The sequence below is a fragment of the Xiphias gladius genome, chromosome 18 (assembly GCF_016859285.1).
Source record: "Xiphias gladius isolate SHS-SW01 ecotype Sanya breed wild chromosome 18, ASM1685928v1, whole genome shotgun sequence".
Taxonomy (NCBI): Eukaryota; Metazoa; Chordata; class Actinopteri; order Istiophoriformes; family Xiphiidae; genus Xiphias; species Xiphias gladius.
In genome coordinates this window covers 4058253-4073530 of record NC_053417.1, presented here as the reverse complement: position 1 = coordinate 4073530, position 15278 = coordinate 4058253, and the positions used below count along the sequence as shown (strand labels likewise).

Below are 15278 nucleotides of genomic sequence, written 5' to 3'. Positions count from 1 at the left end.
TGTGTGTGTGTGTGTGTGTGTGTGTGTGTGTGTGTGTGTGTGTGTGTGTGTGTGTGTGTGTGTGTGTGTGTGTGTGTGTGTGTGTGTGTGTGTGTGTGTGTGTGTGTGTGTGTGTGTGCGTGTGTGTGTCTGAGCTACAGACCTGGCTCCAGCCGGCAGGGAGAAAGTGAGTCTGTCATCATCTGGGATGGTGTTTCCACAGGGGCTGCTGGTAGGAATTGGCCCTGGACGGATCACGGTTATTCGCACCTCCTCCCAGTCCCGTGGCATCTAGACAAAATGCCGCCAAAAGCATAATGATCATGAAATATAAGTATGAAAAGGCGAAGAGGACAAAGTAAAAACTGTCTGGACTTAAAGATAGGAAATCAATCCAAATCTTTTGGAAAATGATTAATATGTGAAATATACATAATTTAGAGGTGGTATCGATAGAGTTGTATTGATCTTCCCATCGAACTTTCAGCGAAAGAGAGAATAAAAATATTTCACAAAAATTTTCAACTGTTCCTTTTAGTGTTTCATTTTGATCTGAGGAGTTTACTACCAGGGATGATAACAAATGCACATGCACAAAAACACAGACCTGTGACTCGTAGCGAATAAGCAAGTCATATTCCATGGAGTAAGGGATGTTACTGATGAGGAACTCCAGGGTGCCACCCTCAGGTACCCGGGATAACCCAATGCCCGTCCAGGTTGCAGGGCGACCCGACTGGTGCTCCCTGGTCTCCAGCACACAGCCCTGAGAATATTCAGATATATTTTTCATTGTGTTTCCATACTAAAGCCACAGAATCACTCCAATACAAATGTGTGCCGATAAAGAACACAGGTTGGCTCACCTGTCCCATTTTGGCCAACTCAGCTTCATAAAGATAGTGATCCAGAGCCATGAAGAAATATCCAGACTCCACCTGTGTACACTGGCGTCCTGTCATGTGACTGCGACAGCGACACTGACCACTTTCCATGGAGCAGCTACAGAGAAGACAAATAATTCCCGTCTGAATCTCAGATTGAAGTTACACTTCCCAAAAAGAGCATGTTAGCAGACATTGCAAACATCAACCTGCTAACATGCTCACAGTGACAATGCTAACATTCTAATGTTTGCAAGTATTTGTTTACCAAGTTCATCTTCTCAGTTTAGAATGTTAGCATGCTAACATTTGTCATTAGTTTTTCAGGTTACTCATAAGTAACCAATAAGTATTGGACAAATTAAGTTTTTGACCTGATGACGGTGCTGGATGAAAAGTGAAGGGATGACCAAAGTACAGTTCATCTTGGGGGGAACATGAATGTGTGTACCAAATTTCATGGCAATGCATCCAACAGTTTCAAGTATGAGTTTCAAGTATTCAGTATGAGTTATTTCGTTTGCCCCTGGGCCTGGAGGTAAAACTCCCATTCATTTTTCCCGCAGACAAAGTTACGTGAGTCACAGTTGGAGAACTTCTACAGCTTGGATTGACATGACTCCTTCCTGGTTGAATCATCAGTACAAGAGATTTAGAATTCCATTAGAAAATATCTGGTTCTTTAATGAAGAGTCAAAGTTACAAGCTTGTGTACATAAAGACGTGGAGGTAAATGTTATGACTCCCAGGGTGCCTTTTGGCAAGAAACATCCATCCACTGAGCTTAAAATTCTGTGACATGTGCTGCTAATATGACAGGTGAAAGCTAAAAATGACGGTGTTAAGAATACTGAAAACACAACTTGCAGTTTAAATCAGCTCACTTTTAAATTCTGGTGGCACTACAGGAAAAGTCAGGGGATCACCAAAGTCACTATGATTCACCCACTGGGGACCATCAATGTTTGTTTAAGATTAGGTGACTAATTAGGTGTTTTAATGTAGGATGTCGACTGCTATTGACACAGAAGATTAATTAACATTAACAATGCTCCCAGGGTAAAGCGGAGGCCAATAAATCTGAGTACACAAAGCTGCAGTTGTTACTTTGGGGATAGTAATCAGTTTCTGAATGTTGTGTCAAGACAAAAACATATGAAAGGAGCCTCCATGCTGTGTAATATAATTTGTAACAGCCTCAGACTTGATGTATGACTCAAAAAGTGAAGCTACAGCACCACTCACTGATTGTCCAGCGCTCCTCCGATATCACACTCGCAGCCTCTGCAACCATTCAGGTCGTGGCTCAGTGCCCAGTGTTCTGGCTAGAAACACAGGAGGACAGACAAAGGATAGGGTGATTGACAGACAGACACAGAAGAGGACAGTCCAACGGTTAGCTCCAGACAGACGTGATGCATGACTCTCCAGGCATTTATAGACTGAGGGGAACTTCCACAGCAGTTTGACTGTCATGGCTGTGTGTGAGTCACACATACTGTATCTAGCTCTCTAATCCAATAAAATAACAGTCATAGCTTTGGGGTATTTTTGTTCTCAGCCATTTCAATTTTTATCTTGTATATGTTTAGCTGATGTATTTGTACTTTGCGAAATTTTGTGGTTTCTCCCTTAGCTTTATATAAGATTCACGTCATTTTTATACTGTATTTGCATCCAGTTCAAATCTGTAGACAGAACCTTAACATCCATCCATCTTCAGTGATACTGGTCAGCACCTGATTATTTTCCTCACTAGTCTGTTAGACTTGATAGCTATTTGGAAAACTAACAAGAGAAACACTAAGGCAATGACGACATTAAATGTTAATCTTCGGTGAGGCACATCTTTTTATGTGTGAGAGTGTATTAAGAATGCTAATATTACTTCTATTTAAATACAGTTTGACCACCGTGATGGTGAGGTACGTTTTCTCTTCAGTAAATTTATTATAATATTTCCACTGTTGACGTTATTGTTTCTAAAATGAGGCTTCACTGGTTGTCGGACGACAGGAGCCGCTTTCCCACCAGGTCCAGGCCCTGACCATTTTAGGCCTGCTGTAAGCCACACCAACCGGACAAGCCTCAAATCCCTGGGCTAAATTTAGACACTGAGCCCAAGTAGGAGGTCAAATTCCTGCCTATACTATTCCTGGCTGAGTAGGTTTTGTTGACAAGAGGTTGAATTAGATGAATTAGGTGATCACCACTGATCATCACTAAACAGGCAGAAGTGGTAAAAAAAGAGACTACCAGACCAGAACATGGGAACAGTGTTGTCCATGATTAAGAACATCAGCAAAAAAGGTTAGCAAGGAAAACAGAAATATATGTGAGGGTATTTTGTTCACTGTCACATTACCACCAATAGCACTTTTGGGCAGGGGCAGAGAATGAGTAAGGGGGAAAGAGAGACAGAGAAACAGAAAATAGAATGAAAGAAAATGTGAGATTTTCCATTTGAGCCAGAAAACAAAAGTCAAGCCAAAAAAGACAAGTCTTTTTGCAATGTCTCACCAGACACTGGTCACAACTGCGTCCAGTGACCAGACGCTTGCAGAAGCAGTCTCCACTGACTGGGTCACACTGGGCGCTCCCTGACACGGTTCCTCTATGGTCGCACCAGCAGGCTGGAGGGTGGGGGCACAGGGTGGAGGGCAAAATTGATGAGGTTTCTCACAGAAAAATAACTAGTTACTACAGCACACTGAAAAGTAGCGATGAGTAAATAAATCATTTGAAAACATACTGTCTCCGCTGTCAGGCATAATTTGATATTTATTTCGATGTGATCAAGTATCAAAGCCTAGGAGGCAAGGGCCTGCTTTCAACTGCAGATGTGGGGGACATGTCCCCCTCACACCCCTTTTATATTTTTTAGTTTGAATATTTTACTGAAATCCCTTTAAACTGTCCATTAATCTGTTCAGGCAGAACATATCAGAGGACAAAGATGATCTGATCAATATGATAACATGCCAATACGCTTTATGAGCAGCAGTGGGGTATTTGCAGACTTTTTCTTGCCTTGCGTTTCACCTCTCAGGCCACACAACCTGCACTGTCCCCCTGGTGGAAGTTATTGGGGTCTTGTGCAGCCTGAGAGGAAGGCCTGCAGAAACTAGTCAGGGCTGAAAATATTTAAATTATTGTTTTTATTTCGAGATAATTCACCTAAAAGGCTGCTAAAACTGAACAGCAGTCCAGGATATGGCAGTAAAGGACAATACAGATGAAAATATGACATTATACAACATTAAAACATCATTAATAATAGAGCATCAGGTCTCTATGCAACATTTTTTATATATCACCATTATTATGGAGAGCATGATAACCAATTTCATCATAAACTATTATTTGCTGGGTTATATGAATGTATAAATGCAATATGAAAATATAAAACTATTTTTGGAATTGTTGAATAACCTCTGACTTGATCCCTAACATACCCCCTGCTTGTGGGCGACTAAACACTCATCTCAGAGTGGACAAACTGAGTCATTGCATTATTTCATGTTATAACAGAGAGCTATGACAGAGAATGTACTCACGTTGGCAGCCCTGAGGGTTGTCAGCACTCAGGCCAAAGAAGCCTGTTTTACACTTGTCGCAACGCGGCCCCTCGACATTGGCCTTGCAACGACACTGACCGCCCACCATGCCAAGGGAAGGGTCGGTGTGGCTGTCACACATCCCCCCATTCTGAGAACCATCCGGGTCGCAGTCACAAGCTGTGGGACAGATAGGTGGGGGGGCAAGTTTTATTGCATTAGAAGTTAGATGATGCATATCTATACTCAGTTCAGTTTACCTAGTTTTGTGTGTTGTGAGCTTGTGTTATGATGTGTTGGAATATTATTTTATGCTGTCTGTTAATTTTGTATGTGACTGGCCTTAGGAAGAATATCCGCTCTCTTAATAATTCTAACTGGGATCCTATTAAAGAAAGAAATAATTTGATATAAAAACACTTTTTTTGAATGGTGCTCTATGGGAGTGTGGATAGCGCACATGCTACACATGTGTGGCCAGTTTTTAAACATTTTACATTTTGACTATTAGCCTGTGAGCCATGAGGTGCAGAAGAAAATTCTGTTGATTCCTGGATCAGGATGGATCTATCAGTATAGGCCCACATTTCTGTCTTTTTTTCTGAATTTTTTGTAATGAACTTTTTTCACATCTTGCCAAAATCCGGTAGGTGTGGCCTCAGGGACAAAGACTGCTGCAACTCCTAAAATTCAACAGAAAACTGCAAACTGCAGCAAAATTTGGGTGATGTACATATGAACCCCTAATAATTTCATAAAATCTGACGGCATTTCAACTATAGTTGGTACTACGGTACAGATACAACAATTATGGAAATACAGTAGTTTGACATTTTAGGAAATACCCCTATTCACTTTCTGGTGGAAACTTAGATGAGAAGATGCTTCTGTTAAATGGTAAAAAAGTCCCTGGACCATCAAATCTAAATCTCACAAACATGTTATTTCTTGTTTGTTTAATCTGTAAAAAGTGTAAAAAAAAAAAAAAAGAACAATTTGTTGTTTCAGGAGGCGTTGTGGTCTACACTATTTCTTCAGAGCCAGGCCAGCTGTTTCCCCCTGCTTCCTGTCTTTATGCTAAGCTAAGCTAATCGGCTGCTGATTTTAGCATCACATTTAATGGACAGATATGAGAGTGTCATCGATCTCCTCTTCAATCTCTCTGCCAGAAAGCAAATAAGGGTATTTTCCAAAATGTCAGACTTTTGCTTTAAATGGCTGCAATGCCTGTAATAGTCTCTAAAATGATTTGTATATTCTACAAAAATCATGACTGTAATCAGCCTGTCAGCTCTCAGGATCCATTTGATGAGGTTAGAAATGCTCTATCAGCCCAAAATTTTGTAAGTATGTGCAAAAGTCAATCTTGACATACCTTTTCTTGGTCTATATTTGTTTACATTTTGGCAATTTGTCACCATTAAAAATATGCCATTAGGCTATTAGCAGTTCCTGTTTGCAATGTACCCATGAAGGCACAGACAACTGTCACTGGATTACTTTGATACTGAAGAAAACTTAAAAATGTGATGATTCTCATGAAATTTCTGGAGTTATGAGGAGCATCTTGTCTGTGATTTCTAAGCCAAATTATGGATGTTTATTCCCACTAGACATTAGGGATAACGATTCCTAAGAAAGTGTCGGTCACACTGAATCTAACTAGAATTACTGCCACATGGTTGTATGCCTCCACCAACTAGTGAAGTCCCAATTTACATCCATGCCTGTCCAGGTTCATACAGTGTGTTGTGGAAAGCTGATTCTGATAGAACACAAAGTTGTAGCCACGACAGTACACAATGCTTCAAATATGGATGTTGCTGCAAAGAAGCCACAAATTCCAATTCAATTCAAATTCTGTGATGCTTCACACACATCTTCAACCTGGCAGAACAGAAGATCTATATAATCAACACAGTTTTCAGGGGGCACCCAAGATTACTGCCACCAACTCGGTATCCGAGCAAATGTGAAATATGGTCACAATCTCCCCTTTTGTTCTTCAATTATGGTGGTGAATAACGGCCATAAAAGTGTTTTTGCAGAACATTATAATGTTATGGTGAAGTTGACCTTTGACCTTTTGGATAAAATTTCATTACTTCATTATTTTATCCTACTAGACATTTATGTAAAATGTTGTCATAGTTAGTGTATGAATTCTTGAGTTATGGCCAAAAAGTGTTTTGTGAGGTCACAGTGACCTTGACCTTTGACCATCAAAATCTAATTGGTTCTTCCTTGAGTCCAAATGAACATTTGTGCCAAATTTAAAGAAATTCCCTAAAGGCGTTCCTGAGTCTGTTTGTGTGTTCCGATTTTACTGATTATAAGTCTGAAATTGCACCATCAGGTTTTTGAAATGCCCTAATTGCCTTCATGAGCTATGTGTGACATGCACTGCTGCGGCTCCAGATACTGACCGTGATGACAGGTGCGGCTAAACTACAATAACTGACCTCCAGTTGTGGTCCCTTTCACCTCATGCGTTATCTTTGCCTCATGTCTATTCCTCTGCACCCCACCCTTCAATTTTCCAGCAATAAAAGCAGCTGACAGAAGTTGCACACATTTTCTTCTATTAGTACTTGTTCTTAGATATTCTCCAATAAGGAACATGAACACGCACTCACCTACGCAGACTCGTGGGTCCCTTATATCCTTGATGGGGTCTTTGTAGTAGAAAGGTTTACACATCTCACAGTTGCGTCCCATGGTGTTGTGCTGACAGTCATCACACACTCCTCCGCTGACGTTACCCATGGCCAAATACACCGCCATGTCAAAGTGGCATTGGTTTGAGTGGCCATTACAGTTACACTCTACAAAACAGATAATTATTTCAAACAGATTAGTCACTGCTGACATAAAGTTATTTTGTTTTTGCCACTCTGTCCAAGTGTTTACTGTCCACAGGCAGATGTGTAAGCAGCTTAGGGTTATATTTTTAGAGGTGTATATACCCCAAAATGTCAGCCCACTGTGTGTTGTAGTTACACTACCCTGCTGATAAATAATCAATTAAAAGGTAGCAATACATGTAACCTCTTTTTGCATTAATACTTTTTGGCTAACTATGTTTAGAGATAAAGCACTACACTACGCAGTCGCTTCTGTACTCACTCTTGCAGGCGTTGGTGTTGCGTCCTTCAGCTGGTCTCCAGGGCAGGTCGTTGTGGAAGTCATTGCATTGCTCACAGTTCAAACCCTTGGTGTTATGGTTACACACACACCTGCCATGAACCTTAAAAAGAGACGAGAGGGAAGGAGAGTTACGGCAATCTACTCCGATCAGCCACAACATTAAAACCAGTTACCGGTATATGGGCATCGAAGGCTTTAGAGATTACAGAAGGAAAACTGGAGGGCGGTACTTCTAGTTAAAGGTCTATACTGTAAGTGATTCTCATCACTCACCATTCCTTCTATATCATCCCTGATGCCCTTGATGGGGGCGCACTCCGAGGCGTGGCCATAGCAAAAGCAGTTTCCGCGTACGACAAGCTCATATATGGCGTAGTAATACTTTTCTTTTATCTCTGCTCTGGGGTCCAGCAGGTTGTCTCCCAGCGTATGAAGTTTGGTGAAGTTCACTCTCAAGTTGGTGATCTTTAGCTGGTCTGATGGGATGAAGACATGAACAGAATAAGTGGGGAAGGAACAGGATGCAGACACTCAGACTTAGGTATCTCTACACGTGGACGCTGGAGTTTAATTTAAGTCCACTGTTATACAAAGGCTGGTACCCTTTTGATGGACTGTCCCACAAGTCGGTGGGTTAAAGCGATTTAACTGATGGTAAACCCCAAACACAGAACTGCACAAAAGCACCTTTGCCCCAGCAATAGGAAGTCAGGGCCAGTGGAGCGTGACAAAGCTGTGGGGCAAAGCATTATGGGGGAACAACAGTCAATGATCTTTGATGGTTTGAGGATTAGTTAGTCCTACGAATTTTGAGGCACCTTGAGGTTACATGAAACAAACTGGGTTGGACAACAAGAGAAAGTGGAAGGCATAGTTTAGGAGGGGTAGTTTAAATCCTGATGACACGTTAATTGTTTTCATCTCGTAAGCAATTTCACCATTTCATAAGGTGTACTTACATAAAAGCGCAGAGAAATGTAAAATTTTTATTTTATCACTTTTAAAACAGCCTCTATTAATTATCTTTCATACATCAAAATCTTTGGAAAACCATATATCTTTGATAATTGTACATGCAGTACCAGATCAGTCGCCATATATAAACAAGATCAAAGAAAGAATAGCATTAGCAGTCTGAGTTACATAATTCAAGGGGGTCTCTTCCAAAGTGATGGTCATTTTAGAACCAACTTTGTGTTACTATCCCACCACTGTGACTGAATTTGATCCCACTTAATTCGACTATTACAGACTGCAGAAGTCTCATACTGTATTCATTTCCGCTGAACTTCAGAATATATTTCTTCACTGAATGAAGTCTTAAGAGTGAGAGTTTTGTACCCTATCTCTTAAGCTGGAATAGCTTTAGGAGGAGATCTCTTCACAGCGACCTATAACTCTTTTTATTACACATATGGGCATATCAGCATTTTAAGACAGACTAGGAAAAAAAGTTAACTTGATAGGTTCACTTTTTCACTGTGCTTCTGTGAAGCCGCATTTCAGCACAGTGGTGTTTTGAGCTAAAGTCTAAATGCTAATATACTCACAATGACAATGTTATAATCTGATGTTTAGTTCGTATAATATTTACCATGCTCACCATCCTAGTTAAGTGTGTATTCCGACCTTTGTAACAAATTGTACAGCTCAGGCTGTGGGGAATGTCATTATTGTTGGTTCAGGTGGAGCAGGTGTGCTTGCATTACCTGATTAGCATCGGCTGTTTCATTCATGCTCCACAATCACTGGCTCATTCATCAGTGATGTGGCTATCAGCTGAGGAGCAACATCCAATCATATTCATGCATATATTCATATGGGCTGTATGTTTTGTTATTGTTGATTTAACTAAAAATATTAAATGTTCATAGATGTGTTTATTTAAGGGGGCAGAATACTTATTCAGATTTTTTGGTAGCCGCTCAAAGAGCAGAGCCTTTTCCACTAAACTACCTGTGTAACCATTTGCTGTAAACGGTCAGGTCGTTGATTTCAGAGGTGCCTTTAACCATACTGAACAGTGTCTTCATATATTCAAATCAATTTCCTCTTGAAACTAACAGTAAGGGAATTATAAAAGCAAGACACCATCTAAATGACATTTGTGGCTTCCAAGTAAATTTGGAAAATCTCAAAATGATGGACAATAATGGGACTTGGTGTTGAAATGGTTCTTCCCACATCCTGCCTCTTTTTGCTCTCAAATAGTGTGAAGACAGTTTTTACTTGGGAGAACGATGGAATATATTTTTTCCAGAGGGAATTGCCTGTCTTATCACCATGTCAGTCTGCTGGAACAGTCCAGCAGTTACAGTCCAGCTGTTCACCAGCAGCAATCAATACACTCACACACCCACACACACACGCACGCGTGCGCACACACACACATGCACACACACACACACACACACACACACACACACACACACACACACACACACACACACACACACACACACACACACACACTTAGAAACTAATGCATGTGTACCTAACATACATGCATGTCGACACACTTAACACTTCTTCCCTTATGTGTGACATAAAATTACTAGAGCTGCTCTGCTTCCAGAGGGGCTACTTTCCCATGCCAACAGCACAAGACATTTGCCTATGACTTACAGTAACACTAACAGTAGACACAGAGTCTATACAAATTATAACCGATACTACAGACTTTAAAAACACTGGTTCTCATATGGGCCTAGTGGAATTCTAAAACAGGTCTACGCTTCTGATTAGTAGGTGAGGCAGAAAATTGTAATTTTTAGCATAAAGTCGTATCACCATCATTATGAACATGAAGATTATAATTATGATGATCATGAACATTCATAATTTAGCATCAGCGCAACTTCAGTTTGCATTGAGCGTGCTTTCCAAACTGCTCTTCCCCACAAAAAAGGAAATATCTCTGTCATGACCAGCATTTAAAAACTTTTAGCTTCCTGAGTTTCCAGTCATTTGAACTCCTGCTGGAGTTAAAGCAGCAGTGTTACACTAAAGCGGATGAAATGGTTCAAGGAAGGATTTTTCAAACTCTGACCTTACCCCGCCGGCTTTATCTACAGTAATAGAATCCCAGTCTGACAGACAAGAGCTAATCCCTCCAGCTCCACTACACTATGACAGTGTCTGTTTATCCTCATCTAGTAACAGCAGACTGGAGAACAGTCCTCTAGATCAGCTTGCAGCAACTGCAGAAGCCAAACAGCAGAGACTGGCATATACAGTATTACCAGCTCTGTCTAACCGAACATGCACAGAGAGCTGAGAAAGAGGTAGTGTTTTGAACACAGTATTTTTGACACTTTAAAACTGAATTTCGAAATCAGTGTTTTTCCCACATGATGACTATAGAGACTTCTGGAAGACCAAAAACAGGCACACACAAAAAACAACAGTCTGTGAGGCTGTGGGGCTTTGAGCTAAATGCTAACGTCACATGCTGATGTTAAGCAAGTATAATGTTCCCCATGTAAACTTCAAAAATCACAGCCAAAATTTGTATTACTTTATAATATACTTGTATATACTTTATATATAGAAGGAGAGTCTACAGCCATGTGAGGCACAGCACTGCTATTATCAGCAAGCTAACATGTTCATGACAATGCTAACATGCTGATGACTGGCGGGTAATATTTATTATTATTATTAGTTATTTATTCATTTATTTATGTTTGCCATGTTAGTTTGGCATTTTAGCATGCTAACATTTGCTAATTACCAATAAACACAATTTACAGCTGAAGCTGATGGGAAAGTAATTCGTTATGCAGGCATTCATAAACCATAGTACTGGACAAAATAAAAAGTCATTGGGATTCACCCTTCGGGGACCATGATTTTCTGACAGCCCACCATTGGCATCCCTTAACCCAAGTCGCTATCGCAGCTGAAATTGCATTTAAAAATTGAGAACTTTGATCACATTGTCACCTAATTTTGACCATATTCAACTCTATCATTAAAAAAGGGAAAATATTAATCATTAAATAAGTAGCAAATCGTATACAATTATGATGTATACTATTTGTAAATGTATGAGAGACAAGTCAACAGTACATTTCTTGGTGCTGTTGACAAAAACTGCAACTGAAAATGCCATCCTAGTTTTCCTTTTAACAAATGCATCAATTCCTTCAATACGAATAACCATGAACATTTCTGCACAAATACTTTTGGTAATATAACAAATAACAAACTTAAATGAAATTTCTTTTTCCATTTATGTTTTCCAATTCAAGGCTAATTCCTAACATGTTTATAAAATAATATTTGGAAGTATTGTTAATGAAGTGCTGCTGCAGGGCACAGTTGATCTGAAGTTAGTTGTATAAAATTTGTAATGCTACCACGTTTAGGAAATGCTAGACAGAAATAATTTAGCGCTTCCCTACTGAGCCTCCTTGACATGCCTCCTGTAAGGCTGTGTATAATCCACAAAAGGCTCTGCCAGTCAAATGCTTTAGGTTGTAGACGGTTAAGATTAGAGTCGGGGTCATGATTGGGGTTACAGCCTGCCAATCAAGGATGCAGAATTTGTAAAGAGAGGAAGTTTGCCTGGAAGGTTAAACTCAGGGCAAAAAGTTCCCTTTTTTCACTCAAGTTATGTAGAAACAAACAAAAAGCTACCCAAGCAAAACTACGCTGGATGGTGATTCATTGTCTTGACAACAGCAGACAGTAAATATGGATTGTTCAGCTGTGAAGGGGCCAGAGGACTACATGAGGGCCAGTTACATTGAGATATCTAACAACAGAACAAGTCAACCTCTGCGGATGCATTGGAAACTAAGCGCGAGTTTCTGGGAAAAGCTCTCATGTCCTGCCAGTCTAAACACGAGGGCTCGGACAGCGAGGCTGTGTGGGAGAGAAACAGCTGGTTTTCACATCTCGCCATGCCTTCCACACATGAGGGGCCATGTTTCACACCCCAGAGAGACAGGCTGTTGCAGTCCGTAATGTGTCACAGCTGGATAACAAGAGCTAAATGTGCCTGTTGGAGTTTGATTTATGCTGACAAATGTGAATATGACTCACAAAAGAACAGGACAGAATTTTCTGTAGAATAAGTTTTGCTTTGATATTTGTGTAGGATTTCCTGTATTATGGCTTCATTTATACCACTACAAGTATGATGTATTTCGTAATAAGTTATTTTTACAACAGGCACTGTTCTCAGGCAGAGCTCTTAATCTTAAATTAAGGAAACTTCTAGCTACACAGTAAATTCTTTATTAGCTGATATTATTTAATATCATATTATTTAAAGAAACGTGAACAGGGTATTACGTTTGTCCAACATGACCTTGACTTTTTCCATTACAACGCAGTGTACAATAAGGCTGCTGTTTTAAAATATGTGTGTGTGAGTGGGACCTACTCTGGATGTTCGGGCTGTATGGATCCTCAATCCTGATGGCTGGTTCCAACACTCTGTAGATGACCTAGGCCAGGGATTACATATAATGCACACACATTCCACATTTGAACTGAGACCTGAAATCTTAATAAGAAAACTAGCAACTTATGCAGCATGACTCTAAATTAGACTTGAGCCACATTCAGTGTTGTGCACGGTTGTGCTTTTTTTCTTGTTCACGGGTTATTCAAAAGCTGGGTTCTTTAATTTTCTGTTGGTATGTTGTAGCATAAAGCTAGAGCCAGCAGTGTTTAGCTTAGTTTAGTGTGAAGACTGGAAGCAGAGAGAAATACAGCTGGCCTGGCTCTGATCATAAAATCTGACCACCTCACTGTTAAATTTGACTAATTACATCATTTTATCTCTTACATTTATATACAAAAATACTGTAGAACAACTCAGACAACTTGGCAGATTTTTTTTAAACTTTCGACAGAGCCAGACTAGCCGTTTCCCCCAGCTTACAGTCTTTATGCCAAGCTAACAGACTGAGAGTGGTAAGACGTGAGAAAGGTATCGATCCTCTAATTTAACTATTGACAAGAAAGAAGATAAGCACATTTCCTGAAATATGGAACAATGCCTTGAAGTTAGGCTTTAAAGCATGCAGTATATGTATGGCAAGAAACCTTAGATGTAAAACTATAGATCCAAAAATTTTGGAACAAGGGGACGAAAAACCTTACCTCCATATCAAAAACCATTTATTATGAAATTAAATAATGCGTGGCAAATTTGTATTAACTACAACACAATACATTTTAGTGCTTATGTTGTGCAACTCATTTGACCTGTCATTTTGGGTTATTCCTTCAATCAATCACTCACCTCTCCCTCTGTTGATGGCTCAATATCAGAATAGCGTGACTCGCAGATGACGTCATTAATGTTAGTCAAAGGACCCTGGGAGACACCGGGAAAGGCGGCAGCGCAGTCGTGAGCAAAGTAGCGGTAGATCTGCCAGGTACGACCAAAATCTGCGGACCGTTCAATCAGCATGGCCGCTGGACGGAAAGTCTGCAAAAGACCGATGTTTTAAACTAAATTTTTTGCAACGTATTTTCTCGCAAAGTTGCAATTTTTTTAGCAGAATAATTGCAACAATGTGAACCACAGTTGGATCTGTAAGTAATTCTTTTCAGCTATTTGTAGATGGAGGTCAAGTTGATAGAACAGCAACAGCTTTTATTTTACCTTGAAGGTCATAATCAAGTGAGTGAAATGAAACTCTGCTTCCAAATCCAGTTGGATAAAGACATCCGATTTTCCTGGGAGAGAGAGAGAGACACGGAGAGAATGATACACGGAGACGTTAAGTTTACAACAAGCCAACATTTGTTTTGTTTTTTACAACTCATGACTGTCAGTTAGTTTAACGTTTCAAAAACCGCTTGTGCCCTTTTTCTACCTATATCAGTAATATCTGACAGATGGATGAAAGAGTATAATGGCTAATGGCAACACAGTAAGTAAAGCAGCAACCGTGCTTTTGGCTTGAGGAATGGCATCTTGACAGGAAAAAGACATTCAGTCTTGGCAGGAGAAATGTAGCGAGCATGTCGGCAGAGCCCACACACTTCCTGAGTTGTGGAGCACCAAATATTCTGAAAGGCCACTTTACTCTGAGGACCACTTTCACTCATGTTCTCTGTGTTTTGTATTACTTGTACAGTACAAAGCCAGGAGGATTTTCCCATTCCTGCATACTAATGCATAAAAGCCACACCACATGAATTTTATATCTTACATCTTAACACTTCATAACCCAGTAACTTTTAAACTAGTGATGTGAACACAAACCACAACACAGCTCTTTCATACACATATGCAAAAAAACGCTAATGGAAAAACAGTTGCCAGATGCCTACTCAGTTACCTGTTTTGCAAAAACACGTGCCTACCCTCATCTATGTATCCTGGGGAATCACCTTTTTTAACATTTATAACTTGCAGGTGATGAAAGTGTGAATGTGTGTGGCACAGAGTACTTTCCTGAGGCACACAGTAATTGCAAAAAAAGTTCTTGTGCACCATAAAGTCCGAGTGACAGGTGTGTAGGATCAAAACTCCAGACATGAATAGAAAACCCAAAAATTCTGAATCTCGCCTGGGGTAGGTCTGAGGACTGAAACATAGTGTTAATGTGGTGAGATCAAATGATCTCTTGTGGGATTCTTTGGTTTTCTATGAAGTCATATACTAAAAGCCCAAAGCGGAGTTGGAGAGCCTTAGGAAGCAAAGGAGAAATGCAGTGAGTGGATGACATTGTATCCTAGATAC

The 15278-nt window shown here is 40.1% G+C and overlaps 1 protein-coding gene across 2 annotated transcripts in view; it reads right to left on the bottom strand.

Annotated features, from left to right (window-relative positions):
• lamb2 (laminin, beta 2 (laminin S)) overlaps nucleotides 1-15278 on the bottom strand; it is a 56597-nt gene that overhangs the window by 17176 nt on the left and 24143 nt on the right. For both annotated transcript variants that reach the window (XM_040152544.1, XM_040152545.1), the window contains exons 5-16: nucleotides 14193-14266; nucleotides 13827-14015; nucleotides 12960-13023; nucleotides 7841-8043; nucleotides 7547-7667; nucleotides 7057-7245; nucleotides 4421-4600; nucleotides 3384-3496; nucleotides 2109-2188; nucleotides 846-981; nucleotides 587-745; nucleotides 143-270 (exon numbers count right to left, since the gene is read on the bottom strand). In XM_040152544.1, the coding sequence (XP_040008478.1) occupies nucleotides 143-270; nucleotides 587-745; nucleotides 846-981; nucleotides 2109-2188; nucleotides 3384-3496; nucleotides 4421-4600; nucleotides 7057-7245; nucleotides 7547-7667; nucleotides 7841-8043; nucleotides 12960-13023; nucleotides 13827-14015; nucleotides 14193-14266 (1636 nt within the window). The remainder of the gene's footprint in view (nucleotides 1-142; nucleotides 271-586; nucleotides 746-845; nucleotides 982-2108; nucleotides 2189-3383; nucleotides 3497-4420; nucleotides 4601-7056; nucleotides 7246-7546; nucleotides 7668-7840; nucleotides 8044-12959; nucleotides 13024-13826; nucleotides 14016-14192; nucleotides 14267-15278) is intronic.